Raw genomic sequence first — 22,528 nt, 5'->3', positions numbered from 1 at the left:
AGACATGACTGGGTTATGGCAACACAACACTTCTATACAGTATCCCCGAAGTTGCTTAGCTGATGTAAAACTATTAAACGAGACACACTTTTCATTAAAACAAAAATATTTATTCAAGCTGTAAATGCTATGCAGTATTCAGTTACTGGATGGGTTTAATATAAACATCTACTGCATAATACTGGTTCCTTAGGAATCCTTGTATACTGTCTGAAACATTGCCCTGTTGCTGTACAGAACTCTTAAAAGAGAACTTGCGTTAAGAACTCAACAACTGGAGAACAAAGGGAAGAAACACCAGTAAAGGAAATTCTGCAGTACTGGAGCAAGGCTTAGAGGGGTCGTTTTCTGCCATGCTAATTCGTACTGAAAATGTAGCTCGAGCATCTCTTTATTTGAACAATCCATATAATAGCTATGAGGAGGTCTATGTTCAACAGAAGGATGCAAATTTTACTGTGTCTGATTAAAAGCATAATAACAAATGCTTTCTTAACAACAAAAGTGACGGATGAAAGAACTTGTGTTTGCAGTAGAACACTTTGAAATCCTTGTCCAGCTGCAGCTGAACTATGCATACTGGAAGTACTTTGAAAATAGCTTTTGCATTCAAAATACATCCTAAAAGTACTTTAAACATGTGGACTATACAAATGAAAAATCTTATCTCAAAGACTGGTTGGGAAAAGCTTCATGAGATCAGAAGTGCTTTTGGGTGGCTTTTTTTTTGGCCTCACATTTAGCTACTGGTGTTTTTGTTAACTCATTTTGTTAACTCATTTAAAGCCTTACAACCGGGGTTTGACAGTTCCAAGAGAACAGAATTTTAGTACCAGCCAGTTTTAGCTGAAGAGTAAGTTACTGTAGGATTCAACAAGACAATGGAAATTGACCAAGTCAACTGTCAGGTGTCAGAACAGCAAATTCCAAACAGCGCCTTCAAATCCACAACCTTTTTGTAAATCGACTGAGCAATTCATGTGGTGAACAGAGAACGCAGCAGAACACAGACAACACGGTGTAACAGGAAACATACAACCTTTCTTACATTACATTTATACAAATTTACAACTTTGCAAGTTAAATGGCTCTGTAATTATGCAAGTGCTTTTTCAAAAATAAACATATACCAACGCAATATTTACACTTAGCAACCTGCTTCAGAAAGAGCATGATTTTGCTATAAAGTGAAACTTCAGTGCACTGGAAGTGCAACTCACCCTTTAGAATTACATGTAAGTTCTCATGCAAATCCTCAGCATAACAATACCTAGCTTTATCTGGTCACAGTTCACGTTGCCTTTTTTTCATTCATCATAATGCAAAGATAACAAGAACTTGTCCACATCCATTCCCTCTGGGAAAGAATTCGGTAGCTTCTTTTTCTGTAGGAGAGGAAAAGAAGAGCTGTGTTAAATGCGAAGAACCTGGGCACGCAGAACCAGTCTGTGAGCCTTCCTTTTTCCTCATCCTTCCATGCACTTTGTAGAAATAACCATGCAAAGCTCACTCAGAAACCAGGCAGTGAGCTGTGTAAACACTCGTGTGCCCCTGGTGTAACAAGTGCCTGACTGCAGGCCAGGAGTGACTGCAGTTCTCAGCTTGAGCAGCAGCCCACCCACACTTCTGACAGGCCCGCCTCCTCTGGCTCTTGTAATGCACACAGCATGGGTGAGCGAACATTCTGCATTTGTAGTGGCTCAGGGGTATGCTACAGCTAGGTATGGCCACTACAATGCTTTACCGTGTCTCCTGTTTGGTTACTTCCATATACAACCTTCTCTTGTCTCACTGCACCTCTGCTATTTACCACTCAATCAAATCCCTGAGACAAAGGCAAGGTTCCATGCTACGAGGACTGGGAACACACAAAATGTGGGTTCACAGTCCTGGTGGGGAGTGAGGATGCAAGAACAGCCTGGAGTTTAGTAAGGCCTAGGTTGAGTTTGGTCTGATTTCCAACTTCAATCTAGAAACTTTGAATTTCTAAACTCTAACTTCAATCTTTTATGAGAATTCATTTAATTTTCATAGACATGTGCAATGCGAGTTAGTTACATGTATCTGCAGGTACACTAAGCTTAAGAAAACTGTTAGTTCAGAACCGGCTTGAGGCAAAGTTAGTAACTGACAAGCATAAACAGGGTATCAGGGACTTGGACTAGCACCTCTGAACCACTATAGATTAGATCTGTATGTCTAACATATTTAAAACTTTAAATCAGATAATGCCCGTACTTGCCTTTATTTTCTTCTTCTTTGACGGTGTGGGAGAGCTTTGAAGGTCTTTTCTGTTTGCAGAACGAGAATTCCTCTCACCCTCACTCAAGTCCTCCAGTTTCCTCTTCTTGACCGTGCTCCTTAAGGACCTGAACTGCTGCATGTTGTCCTTCAGAGGGGTCGCGGCGCTAGTCCTTGCGATGGCAGCCCGCGACAGGATCATCAGCGTGTGCGCAGCCATGCTGACGCTGTTCTCACTGCCCGTTTCGCTGGCGGGGCTGCAGGCGGGCAGGTCCGGTGTGGCAGGAGGGACCATGATCCGAGGGGTTGCGCTGTCCTCGTTGAAGCGCCGACAGGTCGGCGTCCTCACGCTGTCTGCAGGGTCATCCATGTGCCTGTCCCCAACTCCGGACGGTGTACGGGGCACTGGCAACTCTCTGTTTTCAACCGCCTTACTCGTAGGGCTGTGCCACTGGATGTCCGGCAACATCTCCACGCACTGCTTAGTGAACGGACTTGGCAGGCAGAGGCTCTGGCTGGCAGCTTTAGCTGCTTCTCGCTTTGGCTCCTTCGAGGACAGAGAAGCGGGGGCTGCAGGTTTGCTGTTCCCGTTTGAGAGCGACCCTTGCTTTTTGTTCAGGTCCTGCACCGCAGCGACCGTCTTCTCGTTCCACAGGCTGACGCTCTGCTGACCATTCGAGAGTTTGGCCGGGTCCTGGTTCTTCTGCTTCTCATCAGCATCTCTCCGCAGTTCATTCTCTTTATTTGCTGTGGTCTTGTGGAAGGGATCTAAGGGGAGCCCCGCAGCTACCACCTTCCGCTCAGGCTGCGGATCCTTTGTGGATGTGCTTCTGTTGCTTACTTCTGGCTTACACAGAATTCTCGGCAGTGTCTTATCCTTCTCTCGCTTTGCAGCCTGTGCTTTAGCCGAGGATGGTGCGGAGTCAACAGCAAGCAGGGTGTTTTCACTTCTTTCTTTTTGGGGCAAACTTTTAGCAGTCTGAACCTGGGTGTTCCCTCCTGGAGTCGGTAGGACGGTATCAAAGCAAAGCACTCTCCTGTGACTTTCTTGTCTTGAATTGGAGCTTGTGCTCTCTACCGGTACCGCAAGCAAGTTCTCCTCCACCTTCCTTCCTAGTTCTGCAGGGATAAGCTTGTCTGGGTTTCCTGTCCTGAAAGTGAGATGAAAATACCTCAGCAACACACTTGTTCCTACTGCACCAGTTCATTTCAGCTGGCTAGAAGTTGACCCCAAAATCTGTTTAAAGCCCTCCCCATTATGTAAATAAACATAGGGTTTGGTCTCCACCTGACAACAGCCCCAACAGAGTGAAAAAATTACCAGATGTCCAAAGAAAGACGCTTCTGCTGTGCCAGCTCATACCACTGCTGTGTTTGTGCCCTCTTCCTGGCTTATTCTGCATTCCCAAAAAAGGCTTATGCTTATTTAGGTGTGTGAATAATTCTCTCCCATGAAAACATAAACTCTAATGGCTTATAAGAGGAAAAGCCATACTGGGATGGTAACTTTGGGATCTCTGGCACGGTCCAGAAGGTGTGAGTGGTAGTAGTTTGATTTATTTCTATGAAATTTGAGATAGGACAAAGGACAGAGCAGAAATGACAAATTACATTTCTTTGCAAGAAACATTTTCCTCCCTCTGCTATGCAAACCATGTCTGGAGATTGGTTACAATTAACAGGAAGCTGAATTATCAAAACATTATGTCAAATCTTTTGCTTTTGTGGTTTTCCTAAAAGCGCTAATTTTCACATGCGTGAATTTCACGTGTATGCCTGGGTATGTTTATTTTTAATAAGCTGACTTACTTTAGCACGGCAGGAAAAAGAAGCAGGTTTGAATACCGAGTGCTACTCACCGCTGCGTTTGAGAACTCGTATGGTTCAAAGTCTCTGATACACTTGCTACCAGTTTTCCTGGAACAGATAAACCATTAGTAAACTACAATGTTTGGAGATTATCTCACAGTCGGTACAATTTACATTTCACCTGACAGAATCAATAAAAACACAGCAACAACACTGCAACTTTTTCATAATTTTAACATTTACAGATACCTAGCTCAGCAAAGGTATTACCAACTAAGTGTAAACGAGAAGCTTGCTGTCTACGCCTGGGTAACAGACAGGCCTGGCAAGACAAAAACAGTTAAACTGGACTTACAAATGCAGAGCCAACATTTCCAAGCAGAAGGGAAGTAATTACAGAGAACTCTCAGTTATCCATCAGCGAACCTGAATGCAGCCTCACTACGCCATCCTAGGCTTTTTCTTAATTTGTGACTTCATTCTGTTTTCATTTTTTATCCCTAAGCCCATCCTTTTTAACAAGAGGTAGATCGGCTAATATGCCGGGTGTCCTTATAACTCAATTTATTTTTTATTTTAAAGTATTTTTCTTACCCTCCTCCCAATACTAAGAAATAACTCTAACTCTAGTCTTGTTTGAATTTGCTATCAATGAAGGAACGTTTCAATAAAACGAATACGCAGAAGTGTACACCTGAAACCAGAAAGAGAAAACAGGCAGCAGAATACAGTTTTGGTAATAGATATGCAACATATCTATTAAACATTTTTCCTTAATAAATGATTAAGATAGTTGCTCTTCTAATGAAGTCCATATTTTCTGTGGCTTGGTTTCAGTGGCAGCAGTAGGCTGTACTTACAACCCAGGAGATGAAAAAGAATCAGAAATATAAAGAAAACTATTGTTCTTAAACTGCAATAGTCTTTAAACATTAAATTTCCAAAATAGGCTCGATCCCAAATCTGGAACAATCCAATATGCTGGGAGTTTTTCTTTGTAAATGCAGCAGATATAATTACTGCTCACAGGTATGGGCCTCTCTCAAAGCCATCCCAGCAGTTACTGGGCAGAGAAGCATTGACATTTACAAAAATGTAATCACTCAGAACTGACACGTTTTTGGAGCCTAAAGTTTTCTTCTGCCTTTCTCAAGAACACAAGGTGAGTACCTGTACTGGTCTTGTTTCTTGCTCCAGGAATCTTCTGTGATTTGGGAGGGATGGGAAGTTTGGGGATGCTTCTATTGCACACCGGATTAGCGACAGGCATATGCAGAACCTTAGAAGAATCAAAATATTCCACTATGATTCACCAAAAGGCTTCAGCTTTAATTTTGATGAGAAAAAGATTCCTTTATGACACAGTACCTGGCGGGCAGGGGCTGAGAAAGCATTTCCATTTTGTCCTACCACCGAGAGAGGGATCATTCCCACCATGCCTTGCAGAACCGGCTGCACTGGGGATGCAATTATGATGGCAGAACCTAAAAAATATCAAAGTATTAACACCGTACAGAAACTAAAATATTTGTGAAGGTGACAAGAAAGCAAAAAGAAAAGTTTTAAAACAGGATTTCCTAAAAGTTATGCATGGTTACACCTGTAGCAAGAAAAGCTCTGTCTTTTCAGAAGAAAAATCATTGTTGTTAGTGTATATTACTACCAGAAAACAGGCTGTGGACGAGTTATTTCTAGTTTCAACTGAATTCTTCAATTAAACTCTGGTTTTCTTTGTAAGAAATGGTTCAAAATTCAGCTTGAAGTATAACACATCTATGTTAAGGCTTGAACTTTGAATTAAAGTAACTTACAAAAAGCAGAAAAACTAACACTGAATAGTTTGTTTTGCTGCTTAGCAAAAGGAAACTATTATTTGCATCCTGTTGCATACAATTACCATGCTTGCAAGTCGTTAGCAGCATTTTTTCCCTTCCGTTGTACCCACAACACCTTCCCTGTACAAGCACACACAAGCTGGGGAAGGCTAGTTTGGTCTGCATATACGTATCTGATGTTTATTCTGCCTGGTAAGAGGTGTTACATATGGCGCATGAAGACTGGAGTCAATTAGTGGTTTAAGATCATTTAATAAAGCCCAGCAAGACTTATTTGGGCTATTTAACCTCAAGTTCCTATTTAAATCATGATTAAAATAGAAGGTATTTTGAGCAAGTTTGCTGATGACACCAAACTTGGAGGAGTTGTGGACTCGAATGAGGGTGGAAAGGCCTTGCAGAGGGATCTGGATAGGTTGGAGAGCTGGGCGATCGCCAACCGCATGAAGTTCAATAAGAGCAAGTGCCGGGTCCTGCACCTGGGACGGGGAAACCCTGGCTGCACGTACAGACTGGGCGATGAGATGCTCTAGAGCAGCCTAGAAGAGAGGGATCTGGGGGTCGTGGTAGACAGCAAGTTGAATATGAGCCAGCAGTGTGCCCTGGCAGCCAGGAGGGCCAACCGTGTCCTGGGGTGCATCAAGCACGGCATCGCTAGTAGGTCGAGGGAGGTGATTGTCCCGCTCTACTCTGCGCTGGTGCGGCCTCACCTCAAGTACTGTGTGCAGTTCTGGGCACCACAGTATAAAAAGGACATGAAACTGTTGGAGAGTGTCCAGAGGAGGGCTACGAAGATGGTGAAAGGCCTGGAGGGGAAGACGTACGAGGAACGGCTGAGGGCACTGGGCCTGTTCAGCCTGGAGAAGAGGAGGCTGAGGGGAGACCTCATCGCAATCTACAACTTCCTCGTAAGGGGGTGTCGAGAGGCAGGAGACCTTTTCTCCATTAACACCAGTGACAGGACCCGCGGGAACGGGGTTAAACTGAGGCAGGGGAAATTTAGGCTTGACATCAGGAGGGGGTTCTTCACAGAGAGGGTGGTTGCACACTGGAACAGGCTCCCCAGGGAAGTGGTCACTGCACCGAGCCTGTCTGAATTTAAGAAGAGATTGGACTGTGCACTTAGTCACATGGTCTGAACTTTTGGGTAGACCTGTGCGGTGTCAAGAGTTGGACTTGATGATCCTTAAGGGTCCCTTCCAACTCAGGATATTCTATGATTCTATGAAAATAGTTCTTTTAAATCAGTTCTGCTAGTAAGTTGTGTTTCCAGCTGCCAGACATATGGGAATTATAAAAAGTGAAAGAAAAATTTATTCCACGGTTCTTTGCTTACATGAGTATCACCAGGAAAAAACTAAAGTAAAATGCAGAAGAATTAAACTTATTTCTCTCTATGAAAAACAACAACAACAAAAAACAACTAAATATAACTAATAGCTGCATTAAGAAGCCCTAATGATTTGAAACGCCAGCAATCTTAAGACCCTGCACACCGATCAACACCTGTTGAACCGATCTCTGACCACAAGAAATGACTATGCACAGAAATAACTGGGACAAGCTTTCAGTTTTGGAAAAAAATAATAATGTGAATGTGCTGATTATAACTAGTTTATGGTTAGCTTAACATTTTTAGAAGCATTTTAAAAACGTTAAGTAATGTAGCAATACAAACGCCCACACCAGGAAAAAAAATTGATTATGGAAAGAAATAATGTTATACTTCTATTTGTATTACTTATATTCATAATTTAATCTACTAATATATATACACTATATATATATTTATTATACATTATATTATGCTTGTAATTATTATCTTTTTTTTTATACTCTCATTTACATTTATTTGTCTAAATACACTTCCACTGTATTTTAGGCCTTTGGAAAAATGAAACAATATAAAACAAGGCAGTAATTTTAGAAGGACTGTCTTCATCTAGGCAGTTACCTAAGGTAAACATGGATATCCCTAACATTCTACTTATAGCAACTATCTTATTAAAACAAATAAAAAGCCCGCTTTATTTAGCAAGTTAAGGCAAAGTTAGCAGAAAAAAAAACCAAGCATCTTATCTAGTGCAAGCCAAGGTACCCCTCCTAAATTTAGCACTGCTAAATTTACGTGATTTAAACTTCTGAAATGTGAGGATGTTTTTTTTCAAAGCAGCATAGTCAATGACACTGCCTTATCTTTATTTCATTTTTAATAGCAATTAACATACAACATATTAGTTTCAAGGGGCAGACAGAGCAGTCTTTAAAAATTCAGTTTACTTCTAATGCACTTACAAAAAAAGAGAACAGAAATGCTACATAGAGAACACGCTTCCAGTTGTTTTTACTAATGAACTTACCTTGTGGGAAGTTTGGGGAGACGGTCTGGTTTGCTGCAAAGGTGCTGCTGGATCTGGGAGGAGTCCGTAACTGCTGTACTGCTGCTGGAGCTTGGGCAGCAAGAGGCATGGAATTGCCAGGCAGTACAACCACATTTGATGGTGTTACAGCTGTGCCCAAGGTAGCTGGATCAGTCACACAGGTGGCAATATAAAGGTTGTTGGAATTGCCAAACGCTGTGCTTGTTGCTGGCATCAACTGTATAAATCCCCCTTCCTTGGAAAGATTACTTGTACCTGCAACTGAAAGAACCGTGCAGTCCTCACTCGGAGTGCTAACAGAGGTGGCCACGGGATCCTTCGGTCTGAGCACGAGAAGATTCTGCTCCGCCGAGTCCACACCTTTTTCTGCATCCTCTGAAGTGAGGCATTTGGACAGGCCTGTAGTTTTAGTTGGGGATTTGGCTGGGGAAGACAGTATGATGGTTGGCAAGTTTTCTCCTGTGATGCTGGAAACAGCATTATTTAACTCCGTGTCTGAAGAAATAAAGGGATCATCGCTGATGATGATCTTCAGGGACATTATATTAGAAGGATCAACATCCATTGGTTGGCTACTGGAAGATACACCACTTACGCTTTTGGCTTCAGTACCCGACTCATCTGTTGAGGAAGCCATTTCTGGGAGAGGAGAGTGGCATATTTCCGATGTAGTAAGGTTATTTTCAGTGGATACTACAGGAATTTCTGTACACGCCTCAGCACCAGGAGAGAAATATATATTATCAGCATCTACTTTTGTAGAAGACGAAGGTTCCTGCATTTCCACTTGTGCTCCCTCTGAGTTTGAGGGTCCTGAAGGGAGGTTAAAATCCTTCTTAGGATTATCGAGCTGATCACGTGAGTATGGTTTGTTAGAAGTGTCAACAACTTCAAGCTGCAACTCCGTTTTGGCAAGATCTGGAATTTTCACTGCAGATCTTGCAGCACAGTCTGACTGCATACTCCGCTCCTGCTGATTGGCATGGTGGCTGGAGTTCTCCTGTAAAATACTAGGCAGTGGAGCTGTCTCGTTTGTTACAGGCTGTTCTTTTCCTGCATCTGCTGACGGGCCAGAAATTGGTGCATTATTTTTTCTCAGCAGTACACTGTGACCAGGGCTTCCATCAGAAGGGCTTTTACTAAGTGTTTTTTCAGATATTGACGTATCTGGTGATAAGCAACATTTACTTCCAGATTGCATTCTGTTTTCACTGGCTGTAGAACCTTCTTCCAATGGAATCAAAGAAATCTGCGGACTACCAGAATGAACGTATTCTAAATTAGGACTATTTTGTACACTATGACTTAGTGTGCCCTTTCCAATTTCCATCGGTTTTTCACTTTCAGAAACTAGTGCAGGCAACTCTTTTTTATCATAAGCATCTCCACAGTGTTCGCTACACTCACTGTCAGGAATCTGCCTCTTGTCAGGCTCAGTCAAAACAGGCACAGAGTCAAAAGCAATTTCAAGCTCGCCAATATGTTCAGGGGTAACAGTTTTAAGTACATCAGCCTGCTTCCTTGGTCTACAACTTCCATGCAATTGTTCACTGGTTGCATTTTTCTTTGCTGTATCGTCAACACTAACGGTGTTCTTCAAGGCACATGACGCTTCTTCTAACTGAAAACCTTTACAGGATAGTGCTTCTCTAGAATTATCACCTGAAAAACAGAGACTACGTTGGTTTCATATTTATTACAACAGATGATCCTTTTACAGGGTTTTAGAATTGATTACTCACTTCAATGGAAAGATGTGTCACACAAAACTAAGTAGGTATAATGCTGCTCAACCTTACTTTTGAGCCAAGTGAAAAATATATGAAACATACAGAAAGATTACACATATTGGGCAACCTGGTAACTCATTTTGAGCATAAATAATAAGCACATACATAGTAAGTAAATGGCTCAGGTCATTAAATCAGATTTCCAGAAGCTCAAAGAGCATCTCAGGATAAAAACCTTTTGGCTCTATTTCTAAACATACCTTTTGTCCAGAGTATGACTATTTGGGGGATTAATTAACCAACAGATTTCAGAAAAGAGAGAAAATAGTTATATGGCTAGACAAAAAAACATTATCTTTGTATTTATGTGCTCCACGGTGAGAACTGCAATGTGTCTCTGTTCTGAATGAGAAAACAATTTTACAGATATTCTGATTTCATTTAGGAGCTTAACCACTTGTAAGTACACTGATGGTCTGCTGTTAAATTCAATAGCCTGAAACTTTCTACCAGACCAGGTACATGTGTATGTCCATGCAATGTAAACATTACCACTGAAAATATAAAGATTTTGAAATGTACAATCGGATTGTCTGAAAATACTCTCATAATGAAAAATGAACAGACTAAGAGAGACTCTAGGGGAAACGAGGGGAAAAAACAAGAACAGATAAACCTATACTTACTAGTTTCTTCTGTTCCTAAAGAACTTTCAAGTGATTCCAGGTTATCCTCATCCACCAGGATTGTATTTTCTACCCCACTCTGACCAGAGATACCAGCAGGTAAATTCTTGTTTACCTTGTTCTTCCCTATTTTAAAAATAACGCATGAAGAATGATTAGGAATGTCATTTTACACACATGTAATTATTGCATTTTAAATGAAGCGCATAGATTTCAAATTCAAGAAATGCCATCCTAAACTCAAAGGAAAACATTTTTCTGGATTCATTACAAATCCACCAATAGCATGGAAACTTCCTTCAATTTTATGTGAGGATATCCCTGATAAAACAAATAGAAAAAAAATTACAGTAGAATAGAAAAAACAAGTATGGACTATCAACCTTTATACCAGAAGAGTCTAAGTAACAGGAATAACACACTAAGCCAGCACAAAACCAGAATTTCAGCTACATGAAACTGTACGATTGAGAGTAATACAGCCTACCATAATCAAACAAGTCAAAGAGTGCCTGAAAAGCTGGATCTGATTCTGTCTGTTCCAGAATGTCCTGTATAGCCTCTTCTGACATATGAATTTCACCCTGAGAAAAGACAAGACAGAGAGAACTGTTAGACAATTAAAAACCAGATACCTCTATTTCATAAACATACAACTGGCTTGAACTCTCCATATGCAAGGGAAGTTGTGGGGTAGCCCCTCAGGCAGAATTTATCCTTTAAATGGGCTTAGCTGTGTTTCAAAGTGTGAGAGGGAGAAGAGGAGGGCGATCTGATACTGGACAGTAGGCAGAAGTTCAGCACAGTCCCTGTAACTGTTCATTCTCATATGGCTGGTCTTCAAAAAATGTAAATAGGGCAATCCACACCTACCTGAAGTCCAAGAATTTCATCAATTGATGTCTCTTGTTCTGCTGGGCCACTGTCTGTCTGTTTGGGTGCCTGAGTGACGCTGCCATCACTGGAACACAGCCATTGTTAGTTCAGAACTCCAAAATAAATATAATGAATGTACATATGAAGGTTGGAGGTCCTTTTTATTACCTGCCCAGGATTTTGTTGATGTTCTCAGCTAGCTTCTCCTGAAGAGATTTGTTGCTCAGGATCTTTTCTCTGGCATTTTCAATAACCAGTTGCTGAAACACAGAGTTTTAAAGCTGTCAGGTTTCACTCTTATTATTACCAGAAATTGAATTTCCAACTTACTTGTAAAATCAATCAACTCAACACACAGAACACTCTTTGAAACAGCAGACAGCGATAACAAACTATTTTAACCATTTATTGTGTTACTAGTACAAACTCCTCCTCTTTCTGAAGGAACTGACTGACTTCTGCCCGTTTCATCTTTACACTCCACCAGGACAGCCGATCTATGACTGCATGACACCTCTATGAGAAGCATCACAAAACATTCCTCTTCTTCTGCTCTCCTCAAGTGCAGCAAGTCTTATTGTGGTTTCTGGTTTTCATTTTCTAAATAAGTACTGCATTCTGACAGCTTAGAGGTGTCTTAGCAAAGCCAGTAAGTCAAGGAAAGAAGCCTCTACCTACCCATGCCACACTTGCTAGCTCAGCACATAGAGCTGGTTCAAATATAAAACAATGAATTATTTAACTTCTAAAGTTAACTCCTATAATACTGATGATAAATGACACATAGAAGACTAGTTCTCCTTTCTGAAATTAGTTCTTAAATGTAAATACCTTCCATAAGCATATACTCACTGGGAAGTTACCATCTATAAATTCTTCAAGTGGCTCACTTTCTTTTTCTGTTACTACTTCATCGGGGTCTTGAGAAGTTCTACTTGCTGAAGGAGGCCCAGAGGTCGCGATAGTTTTCCTCTTCTGAGATTCACTGAAACATTCCAAGACATTTATGGCATGTTTTGTGAGAACATAGCAAACAACAGAGCTAACAGTCACTAAATCAAGTATCTCTCTTCCTTATTAGCAAATCAAAGATTTTAATCAACATAAAATTAACTACATATTGGAAATACAATAAAGCCCTATGCTTGCTTCAACATGTTGTATGTATATATTGCGTCTGAATTCATAAAGGTTACAAGCAAACACACAAAAATCGTGGATAAACAGCACAATGGCAAATTGCATTTCATGCCCACTGGTCACTATTTTTTCCCTCCAGTACACACTACTTTAACTGGTGGCACAAGTTCTAATTTACTGGCACTTATGAAAAATATTTTGGCATCACCACTGAAAGTAATGAGGTACAGCTGTGGTCAAAAAGGCAACCAAATGTTAGTTTGCATAAGCATTTAGATGGCAAATATGGAACATAATATTTTTTTACATGAGACCTATGTGAGTGTACATGTATATGAGTGTAGACTATTTTGAAACCATCGATCAACATCAGCATTAAATCACATATAAAGAACTTAAACAGGAATCAAGAGGATACTGACAAGGTAACAATGAGTAAGGATCTGGAAAACTGATAAGCAACTGACAACCCTGATAAGATATTTTACACCACTTTTAGTATGATTATGAAAAATTTTACTGAATTTTTGTAGCCAACAGTTTTTCTAAGTACAGACCAAACATACATTTACAACAATATTTAGAATTTTCATAATTGGTAAGGATATTTTGGAGGGAGTACTAAGTCTCAGTCTTCATGTTTATTTGTCTATCTCAGAAACTAAACCAATGATCATATAGATCAACCAATGCATACAGATCAGCTATATGCAAGGAGCACAGGCAGCCTCGCACCAGTCTAGGATTAAGTTCTTAGACTTGACTTTCCTTGGTGAAACACCAGACACTGGCCACTGTCTTAAATTTGGTCTTAAATCTGAAAGAATTCACCACCTGGAAAAAATTACACTAAAGATTACAACACTACCTAATCTCTAAGTCATCCAGAAGAGCTGCTTACCTTTTCCGTCTTCCTGGAGAAAGCAAATTTGAATGGAGCTTTCGTTCCTGTGTTGTTGGAACTTGAATGTGTATGAAATCTCCTGCTTTATAAGGGAAGAAAACAACCATGATGCCAGTATTTCTTCCCGCGACATTCTTAAGGCACTGAAGAAATCTACATATAATATGTTCCAGGGAACTCCTGGGTGTTCATCGAAAATAATTTGGTATTGTCATGGAAATGAGGCACTACTTTTAAACACATCCTGAGAAGAATCACATCTTCTCTGCTAAAACAAGTGTTTTGGGGGAGGGTGATTACTCATAATACAATAACGACAAATTGATGCACTTCTGATCTCTGAACCTGCATCAGTAAGCAAGGATGCAAGAGCCACTTCTCTTTTGGGTACTCCTTTTATTTTAATCTCCTGAACTATTCTGAAGAGCCAGGGAACAAAGCAGGAATTTTCTAAAACTTTTTCAGTGGAAGATGATTAGTGCCAGTTCTGCAAAAATTCACCTATATCCATAGACTTTTCACAGAAAAATAAAAAAAAAACAAAACACATTTTAGAGAAAAATAGAGTGCAACTTACTGTTGATTTTGTTTTCTTGGGTTTGTGACTGGTGTACAAGCAACGTATTCAGTCTTGCCTGTGATATATTCTGATTTATTGCTGGCCTGTGAATAACTTGAGGAGGTACAATAGAAGAGGAATTCTGTGGCACTGACTGATGGGCTACAGATAATAATCCTGGATTTGGAGGGGCTGATTGCTGAAGCATTCTCTGTCTTTTCATTTCTACTATTCCACTTCTAGTACGTGCTGGAGAAAGTAAAGACAAGATGTAAACATATGATAAACGATCTTAAAAAGGCTGTTGGAATTCCAATAATTAGTCCTTGAATATAGTAATTTTAGACCTAATTACAGATGCTCTATTTGAACTTTTCTGTGCTTCAACAACTAGTTTATGAAACTTAACATGTAAGGAATATGTGCCTTTGTCTTCTGTGTTACAGGTTTGACATAAAATAATTCACGAAGTACAGACAACTTATACAAGCATGGTTACAATTTCTGTCACTGCTTAAATATTTACAAGAGTAAATCATGCCAAAATGACATTTTCCTACATAATATTCAACTCACTTAACTGACCTTAACTGAAATAGTTAAGCCAATAGATGTCTGCATTTATCAGACCAAATCTCACAAATTTAAATAAGAGCATGCTGCCCAACGCAGTGAACCTCAGATCCAAAAGCAATCACTACCTATATCTCACGTTCTCTTTCCCCATACTGGTTACTCAGCTGTACTACAGAGAGAAAATCTATTTTCAAGTTAAATAACTTTGCCCTTTTAACTGTTCATTTGGCAGTTTTTGTATTGAAAGAAACAATTCTAGACAGAGCAAGTATCTTTTTTGTTACAAAGAACACTATATTCATATTTTATTTAGGCGTATATTTGTATGTATATAACAGATTTTAAATTTGGCATTCATTTTTATATTCACCTTCTACAGAATTGAAACTGTATCATAAGGCCTTATGGTTATGTTTTCAGTTCCTCTGTGAACCACAATTTAAATCAACAGCTGCAGCACTGAAGCAGCAGTTTTCAGACTTTTTAACCGTGTAAATTTCTAAAAAGTTTTCAGCAGAGAAAAGAATGCTATATAGCGAATTTAAGCCCCTTGCAAAAGGCTTGTTTTTTCTGATTTCCCTTTCCTGACCATCACAGTAATCCATGAACTGTACTGGCGACAGCAGACATGTTGAAAAACCACTGCATTAGAGATTGGGCAATATTTTAAGGGTAAAGATGAGTTATTGACTGCTGCAGCATTCCCTCATTCTTCACCAAAACAGATCATTCAAACATAAAGCCTACTAATCCCATGCAATTGGTTCAGTTACTTACTCCTTTGATTAGCAGAAAATCCTGTGGAATTCTGCATGCTCCTATAAAATAAAACAGGCGATATAAATTAAAGAAGCACCATGAAAGCACTCAACTACATGTTGTGATGATATCATGCAATAAATGTCAGTCTGGTCCCAGTCAAGCATTTCTTCAGAGAGCTTCAATCTACTAGTGTTATTTTTATTATTTTAAACAATGGTCACAAATTCTTCAAATGACACTTACTGATGTGTTTTTGATCAAGTAACCACAATGGTATCGGATTCTATATGACTCATAGCATATTGCTTTATGGCAGGAAGGCCACGTATAAAACCGTACTAATGCCCTCCTTATCAGCTGTCTTGAAACATACACGCAATTACCAGCTCTCACATACCTCCTATCTCTCACCATCTTTCAGAGGCAATAAATATCAAAACCATTCTCATACAATAAGGAGAGTTGATCAACATAGGACCTCAATCTTACAGTACATTTTACTTTTTTTGGTTTCAAAATTTTATTACCTGATCTGAGAAAGTGTGTAATCTAGTTTTTTCCACAGAGATGACATCATCGCTGGAACTTCATGTGTTGTTTCTAACGCAAAAGATAAAAAACAAAAACAAATAAGCAACAACAACGAAAAAACACAAACCAAACAAAAAAAAACAACACACATTTTAAGTGTCTAAAACAGGTAACACACTCAGAAAAAGTGAAATCATAATCAAAATAATAATAATGGTGTGATTCAGGCATCATTTAGTTTTAGGTATCTTCTTGCCTTCTCAATATTCTGGTAATTAGAGAGCTCTCCTAATTTAACAAAATTAATTTGATGTGATCATACACTCATCATGCATGGATATACTTCTCAGTTTCAGAAGCCTAAATGAAACTGAGGAAAGTCTTTCAAAATAGTAATCCTCAATGGAATCTGCATGCGGTTTTGGTATCTGGACAAACACATGCTAACCTAACTTTCTAACTTAATTCTGAAAATGGGATTTATATTCTGAATTCACTTATGTGATTTTGAAAATTGTAACTTTGCACATGGCCCTTTAAAAGTAAAGGTTTCTTTTAAGTTGTCACCCAAACAAGTAAAAACACTTGGTACTTCTGACATACATAACGTTGAAGTATAAATGTATGGAAGTAAGCACATTCATTTAAGTGTTTTTCAAGGTGCCAAGTGCAAATGATTGTAAAGAAAGTGTGTTTGTGTCTTAATTGCCATTTCTATTAAACACGGTTTGAAAGGAAAAACACACTTGAAAGAAATGCAAACATGCTATTTCTTAAATTCGTCTTGAATCTAAGCACTGCTAAAAATCTAATCACAAAACATATATCAGAAGTTTTAAGATTAGGCAACAGAAGCTCAATAACCATTTTAAAAAACTGAATAGAAAAAGTTCTCTCTCTTTAATATTCAAATATAAAAAAGTTACTATGAATTCATTTTAATCAGTTTTAAAAACAAGACAAGAAGCATTTCACACCGTAGGATTCTTCCTCATTATTTATCTCACAATAAACCGTTCAACTTTACAAACATAATCTTCCATATTCTGAACACTTCATTATATTTCCGTGCTTTATTCAAATTTGAAACAAGAATACTTAGGCTGGAAACTGCAAAGAAAGATAATTTGCTCACATGATGCTGTTCTAATTGGTAATCTGCATAACAGGGAAACCTTGAACTTCAAGCATAGATGGGGGTCGCTCAAAGTCCAAATCTAGGTGGAGGTACTACCCTTTTCCTCAAGGATGTTCACAACAAATAAACACAAAGATTTTTAAAAGAATCTCACCCCAAAGACTTACCTTTTGTTTTCATGGCTACATATTCATTCAGAATAGTTGTCAAGTTTTTTCCACACAAGGACTGGAAAAAAAAAAATACAGATCTTAGAATCTTCACTTCTACTTGTACTTCAGCTGCTGCATCACATTATATTCAGGTAGTTCTTCAGAAGACTATACTATGCTGACCCTCAACACAAGAACTATGCTCTCAGCTGGTACTGAGTTGTCCCAAACTAGGCAGAGAGCAATCTATGGAGCAAAATGCCATTGCAAACACAAAATTTGCAGCAGATGATATTATTGCACAACGAAGGTAGAGCAGTCAGACCTGCGTACCCTCTGGTCATCCTTGTTATTACGGAATAAAGACACAAGCAGATGATGAAGAAGAGCTCTGACAGATTAATGAGTAGGTACCACACTGGAACACTTCACATTACGATGCAAACGTGAAAAGAACTTCTGCCTCAAGTAAAATTCTTAACAGTCACACCAAATTAACTTTTGTATCATATTTACTTATTCTGTTACTTTAAGAGAAATGAAGAGAATTAAGATTTTCATGTTATCACTGTCATTTGTTGTACCTTCTTGTCTTGTTTGCTAGAGGGAACTCTGTAGTGCAAGAAAAAAACTAATCCCTTTATTGCAAGTATTTTGAGCTCCAGTGAAACTTTTTTCTTAGACACTATTGTATTACCACTTTCCTATGAAAAACATGAAAAATCTTTCCACTGACAACAATAATAGTAATAAAACAAACAAACAAAAACACCTGCATAATCTCTATTTACCACTGTTTTCTTTCCTAACTCTTGCTGGCCATAGGTTTGTCTCCACTCCATCCCACCACAGTACAGTTGACCAAACATTTGTAAATGAAACAGGTTCAAATGTCTGTTTTGAACAGACACATCGAGACCTCAAACATCAGAAAAAACATTCCACACATTTTGAATATTGTGGATAAAACACCAGACCACAATATAACTGGTATATTATTAGAATGAAATGGAAAACAGGAAAACATACAACCATTAAAGGCTGATATGCAAAACCCACAATTTGCATGCTATATTAAAAATCTCGTTTTATATACATTAAAAATACAAAGTATCTAGTCACCCTGCAGCTAAATGCACAGATCTACATATATAGCTACCCCCTGTATTTTGATTCCTCCCCAAAGTTCCACATTTCACCTGGGACAAAACACATGATACTGAGCAAAAAGGAACATGAAAAAAACATCTGTCATCAAAATTTGGTGCTCTCAGATAAAACTGAGTTAGCTTGCTTAAATTAGTATTTACATGAAATGGCACATTACGGGCTGCTATATCTAGGATAAGAAAGCAGTCTTCAGTAAATAACAAGAGCAGCCCTGAAATGAGTAAAACCCTCACAACACCCTTATATCAATCAATCCTCAAAGCTGCAAAGCAGATTTAATGTAAAATGTCAAACACAATTTGCGTATTTTACACTTAAAAAGGAGAAAACAAGTAACTGCTGATACCATTGGATGCCAAAAAATAGAACAAATGATCATTATTTTAAATGGCATTCAAGAAGCAATTGTCACATTGAAAAATGTCAATATACTTTTCCACAGATGTAGGATAATTTAAGTTGCTGCTCTGCAAATAAAAACTCACCAGCAAGCAGGCTGGAATAAACCCATCCTCTGTACAGTGCTCCGCGTATTCTTTCAAATCCGAGCTTTCTAAAATAAATTCACGGCAGGTAGCTATAAGTTTTTCCTGTTGTAAATACCCTGCAACAAATCAGATTAAAAAAATGTTCTATTTCATTCATTATCTCTGTTCCATAGGTATCAAAACATTAAAATAACCAGTTGCGTACAATGCTGAAATAATTTGGTAAGATCTGTATGTTGGACAAGGAAAGCAGAATTAGTATAGAAGAGTGTGTATCTCACAAAATACTCCTTTAATAGTTATAACAAGAAAGGACAAAAACCATTATTGACACTACACCGTATTTACGAACATTGAAGACTGGAAAGGGGGCACTATCAACAATTTTGGATTCTTGGCTTAACAGGCTGGCAGATTAAACATTCAATGGGCTGAGCACCCACCTCAGTTTCATAATTAAAAGGAATTATACAGTACTTTACTAATAAAATGCAGTGCTATATAACAATACCTCTGCACCCACCTTCCTATCTCAAAACAGGTAAAATATGCAGTCGTTACAGTTGTATTTCATTTTTTCAAATAATCGCATTGTATGAAAATTAACAACAACAAAAAAGGCTTTTACCCCTCAATTACAATAATTTCACTTTGAATAGATGCACTAGCTGCCATTTGAACAGTATACATCCCAGGACTCAATAGTTATGCTAACAGGAAGAATACTGAAAAAAAATTACTTTTCCAAAATTACAATCCTCAGCAAATATGTTTGGTTTCAATCAAGCTTTTTGAGTTTGCTTTAATCTTCACGTACTCTACGCACTAAAAGATAAAAATAGCTCAATCTGAATGATGGATTCTAGAACAAAGACCCACAAAGAAAATGTCTTTTCTTTCTTGTCTGTAGCAGAACTGAACATGAAATGTTTGAAAGAGTTGTTAAAATACGGAACTCGTTATACAATGTAAAATATGTGTATTTATGTAGAAACCCCAATTGGTCTGCCTCAGTTCAAGAATGCCTACAGAAAAGTGCTGCCTGGAGTTTGTATGAGGACACAACATCTTTTGGAAGATCTAAGTATAGAAAGAAAAAACCATCCCACTTGAGACATAAAGCTCTTGTCTGTGTTTCCAACAAATAAGCAAACTTTAAAAGCAGTCTGGGAATAAAAACCATGAGTTTAATCATGATGTGTGAGCTGGCCTACCTGGCAAAAAAAGGTGTTTGGACCTGCAGAAATGGAAGGGCTGTCCAATTTCATTTTTCAAACCCATTTTGCTAGAAAACTCTCAAACTTGCTAAAAGCTGTAAGCATATTTTGGGGAAATACAGTTATCTGCTAGCCTCGTTCATACCCACTAAACCATGAGGATAAGGTATTAGGTCAGAAGGAGCTTTGATCTGTGCTGGTCTGGCTGTTCTTACAATCAAACTCCACTGGACAATTACATAAAAAGTTGCATTTGTTCTTTCTCAAACCTACTGCTACTACACTACGCAAGGGATGACAGCCGCATACACCAACGTCCTGCTTAATAAGGCCTTCCAAACTTTAAAAAATGTCTGTATCAATTTTTTTCTGGGCATCTGAGCTTAAACGCTTACGTGTTTTACAATTCCGTAACATCACACAGCCTTCAACACTGCCAAAACCAAATTAAAGGCACAAAAGGCTGAGTACCTTCTGAACTAGGAATGAGTCAATATTTTGTTCCATCTTAAGAAACATAAACACACGTCTAACCCATAGTACTAACTCTCTCTCACATTAATTAGAAAAAAATAGTTTTCTTCTGCATTTTTCTCCGGGTGATCTTTTCTTATCAATTTAGTTTTGTTTCTTAACCTAATATTCACCACCCTTCACAGCAACAGAAAGGCTTGGCTAGAGAAAAAAATAAGATGGAAGAACTGCACTGGAAGCCTGTTTGTCCTCTCACAACCCAGGGATGCCTCATGGATGAGGAATCCCTGTTAGAGGACAAAAATAACTACGGGGCACGTCCTGTTCTACAACTTCGGCTGCTCAGAAGCTTTCTGGGCACGATGCACACACCGTGGCACAGCAGGCACGGGATGGGATGGGATGGGATGGGATGGACCGTCCCTAGGATGTGACATTGCCCAGATTCTCTACCGAGTATGTTTGTGGGCCTCTGTTAAGCCTACGAAATAAGGTGTTTGCCCAGGCACCTGTAACTCAACCAATTTGTGATAGGAAAGCTCAGTGACAGATCTTTATTGGGTAATTTGAGTTCTTCGTTTACAATGCAGGGAGTTTATAAAAATCCTCTGTGAGTTCACCACCACAAGGCATCTCTTACTAGCCTCACTTCTCAACACATTGGGCAGCATTTATAATAAACAGAGCCATGGGAACACTGCAGAAAAGACTCAGCTTTAATGGGTTTAGATAGGAAAAACGCTGGACATCTGGATACAAGACGTGACAATGCAGACACTAAGAAATCCTAGTGACCCGTGCCAACAGGTGCTCAGAGCTTACCTACCTCATACTGCAGAGGTCTAATTTTTGGATTTCTGCCTGTTTGCTCCCATTTTCCCATTACCCAGACACCCCAAGCCATAAGGTCCTTTAAAAACCACCCATGCCCTGGCACCCTTACTGTAAGGCTCCAGTAAACACCAACCGAGCTGAGTGCTGCCTCCCCAGCCACCAGCACCGTGTGGGGGAGGAATAAACCCCCCTCATCTCCCTTTTGGTTCCCCAAACCTCCCTCAGCGGGGACACACCGGGAGCCACCGCCCCCTCTCCAGCCTGAGGGGGACCCGCCCGGTCCCCCCGAGCCCCCCAACGATGCCCCCGGCCCCGGGCGGGCGCCCCCTCCCTCCGCCCTCCCGCACTCACCTAGCACCAGCCGGGCCACGTCGGACGGCAGCAGCATGGCCCGAGGAGGAGGAGGAGGAGCAGGAGGAGGAAGGCTCGGGTCCCCTCGGGGGGGCTCAGCGCGGCTCGGAGGAGGGCAAGGCGCCGAAACTCCTCCGTCCCCAGCGCCCCGCCCGGCCCTTTCCGCCGGAACCCGCCGTCCTCCTGCATCCGTTTCCAGCTCCGCCCCGCTCACCCGTTTCGCTCCGGTTTCGCTCCGGATTCGCTCCGCGGCCGTTGCTGCCCGCTAGAGGTGGGCGCCCAGGCCTGGTGGGGGCTCTGAGGGGCAGGGGGGAGCTGCTGGGGGTGAGGGGGCTGGCGGCTCGGCCCCCTCAGGGCCCCGCAACGTGCGCGCCCTCAGCCGCCCTGCACCGCGGGGGCACGAACACGTTGTGAGGCTTTAAAGTCCTGCCTCGCTTTCTGGTGAATGCCCGGGGGGATGGATGCGGGCTAAGGCAGCAGGTCTTTAAAGTTTTAATTGCCTTGTTTGTCTAAACGGGTGTTTCTGTGCTCTCAGCTCAGGAGGCAGTGAGCGGGGTGCCCGTTCCCAGCGGCTGGGGGTGGCTCAGCGGGTCTGCCTGGCGTTCTCAGGCAGAGCTCCTCTGTATCTGGCCTCAAGTGGTAAAAAGCAGAAGCGTGAAGTTGTATTCAGCGCC

The 22,528-nt window shown here is 40.2% G+C and overlaps 2 protein-coding genes across 5 annotated transcripts in view; one reads left to right on the top strand and one right to left on the bottom strand.

The window, feature by feature from the left end:
- Window positions 1-88: 88 nt before the first annotated feature.
- NPAT (nuclear protein, coactivator of histone transcription) lies at window positions 89-22,044 on the bottom strand. Of its 2 annotated transcripts, none has more exons than XM_027468490.3 (18): window positions 21,855-22,044; window positions 18,976-19,094; window positions 17,336-17,396; window positions 16,027-16,099; window positions 15,515-15,555; window positions 14,180-14,410; window positions 13,600-13,684; window positions 12,411-12,543; window positions 11,727-11,818; window positions 11,556-11,643; window positions 11,170-11,266; window positions 10,683-10,808; window positions 8,246-9,928; window positions 5,419-5,534; window positions 5,221-5,329; window positions 4,101-4,158; window positions 2,243-3,392; window positions 89-1,385 (listed from the first exon to the last, which is right to left on the bottom strand). In XM_027468490.3, exons 1-18 carry the CDS (start codon window positions 21,889-21,891, stop codon window positions 1,308-1,310), a joined length of 4,377 nt encoding a protein of 1,458 aa, XP_027324291.2. In that variant the 5' UTR covers window positions 21,892-22,044; the 3' UTR covers window positions 89-1,307. The 2 variants fall into 2 exon arrangements, with proteins under 2 accessions (XP_027324291.2, XP_038031636.1); XM_038175708.2 differs by having other exon boundaries at window positions 13,600-13,681.
- Window positions 21,986-22,528, top strand: part of ATM (ATM serine/threonine kinase) — a 68,209-nt gene continuing 67,666 nt past the window's right edge. For 2 of the 3 annotated variants that reach the window (XM_038175687.2, XM_038175677.2), the window contains exon 1: window positions 21,986-22,125. The gene's annotated coding sequence lies outside the window, so the exon portion shown is untranslated. Of the gene's footprint in view, window positions 22,143-22,528 lie in introns of all 3 variants that reach the window. The other variant, XM_038175679.2, reaches the window with a different exon arrangement.

The sequence above is a fragment of the Anas platyrhynchos genome, chromosome 1, assembly GCF_047663525.1.
Source record: "Anas platyrhynchos isolate ZD024472 breed Pekin duck chromosome 1, IASCAAS_PekinDuck_T2T, whole genome shotgun sequence".
Classification (NCBI taxonomy): Eukaryota; Metazoa; Chordata; class Aves; order Anseriformes; family Anatidae; genus Anas; species Anas platyrhynchos.
The sequence above is the reverse complement of the archived record's forward strand: the minus strand, read 5'-3'. Positions and strand labels throughout refer to the sequence as shown.

Coding starts and splice junctions, on each gene's coding strand:
- NPAT (XM_027468490.3), bottom strand. CDS start 21,891: ATGCTGCTGCCGTCCGACGTGGCCCGGCTGGTGCTAG. Junction 11,267..11,555: donor ATGAAATTCTTGGACTTCAG/GTAGGTGTGGAT, acceptor GTCTTTTCTCAG/GGTGAAATTCATATGTCAGA. Junction 1,386..2,242: donor CAAAGAAGAAGAAAATAAAG/GCAAGTACGGGC, acceptor CCTCTCCTACAG/AAAAAGAAGCTACCGAATTC.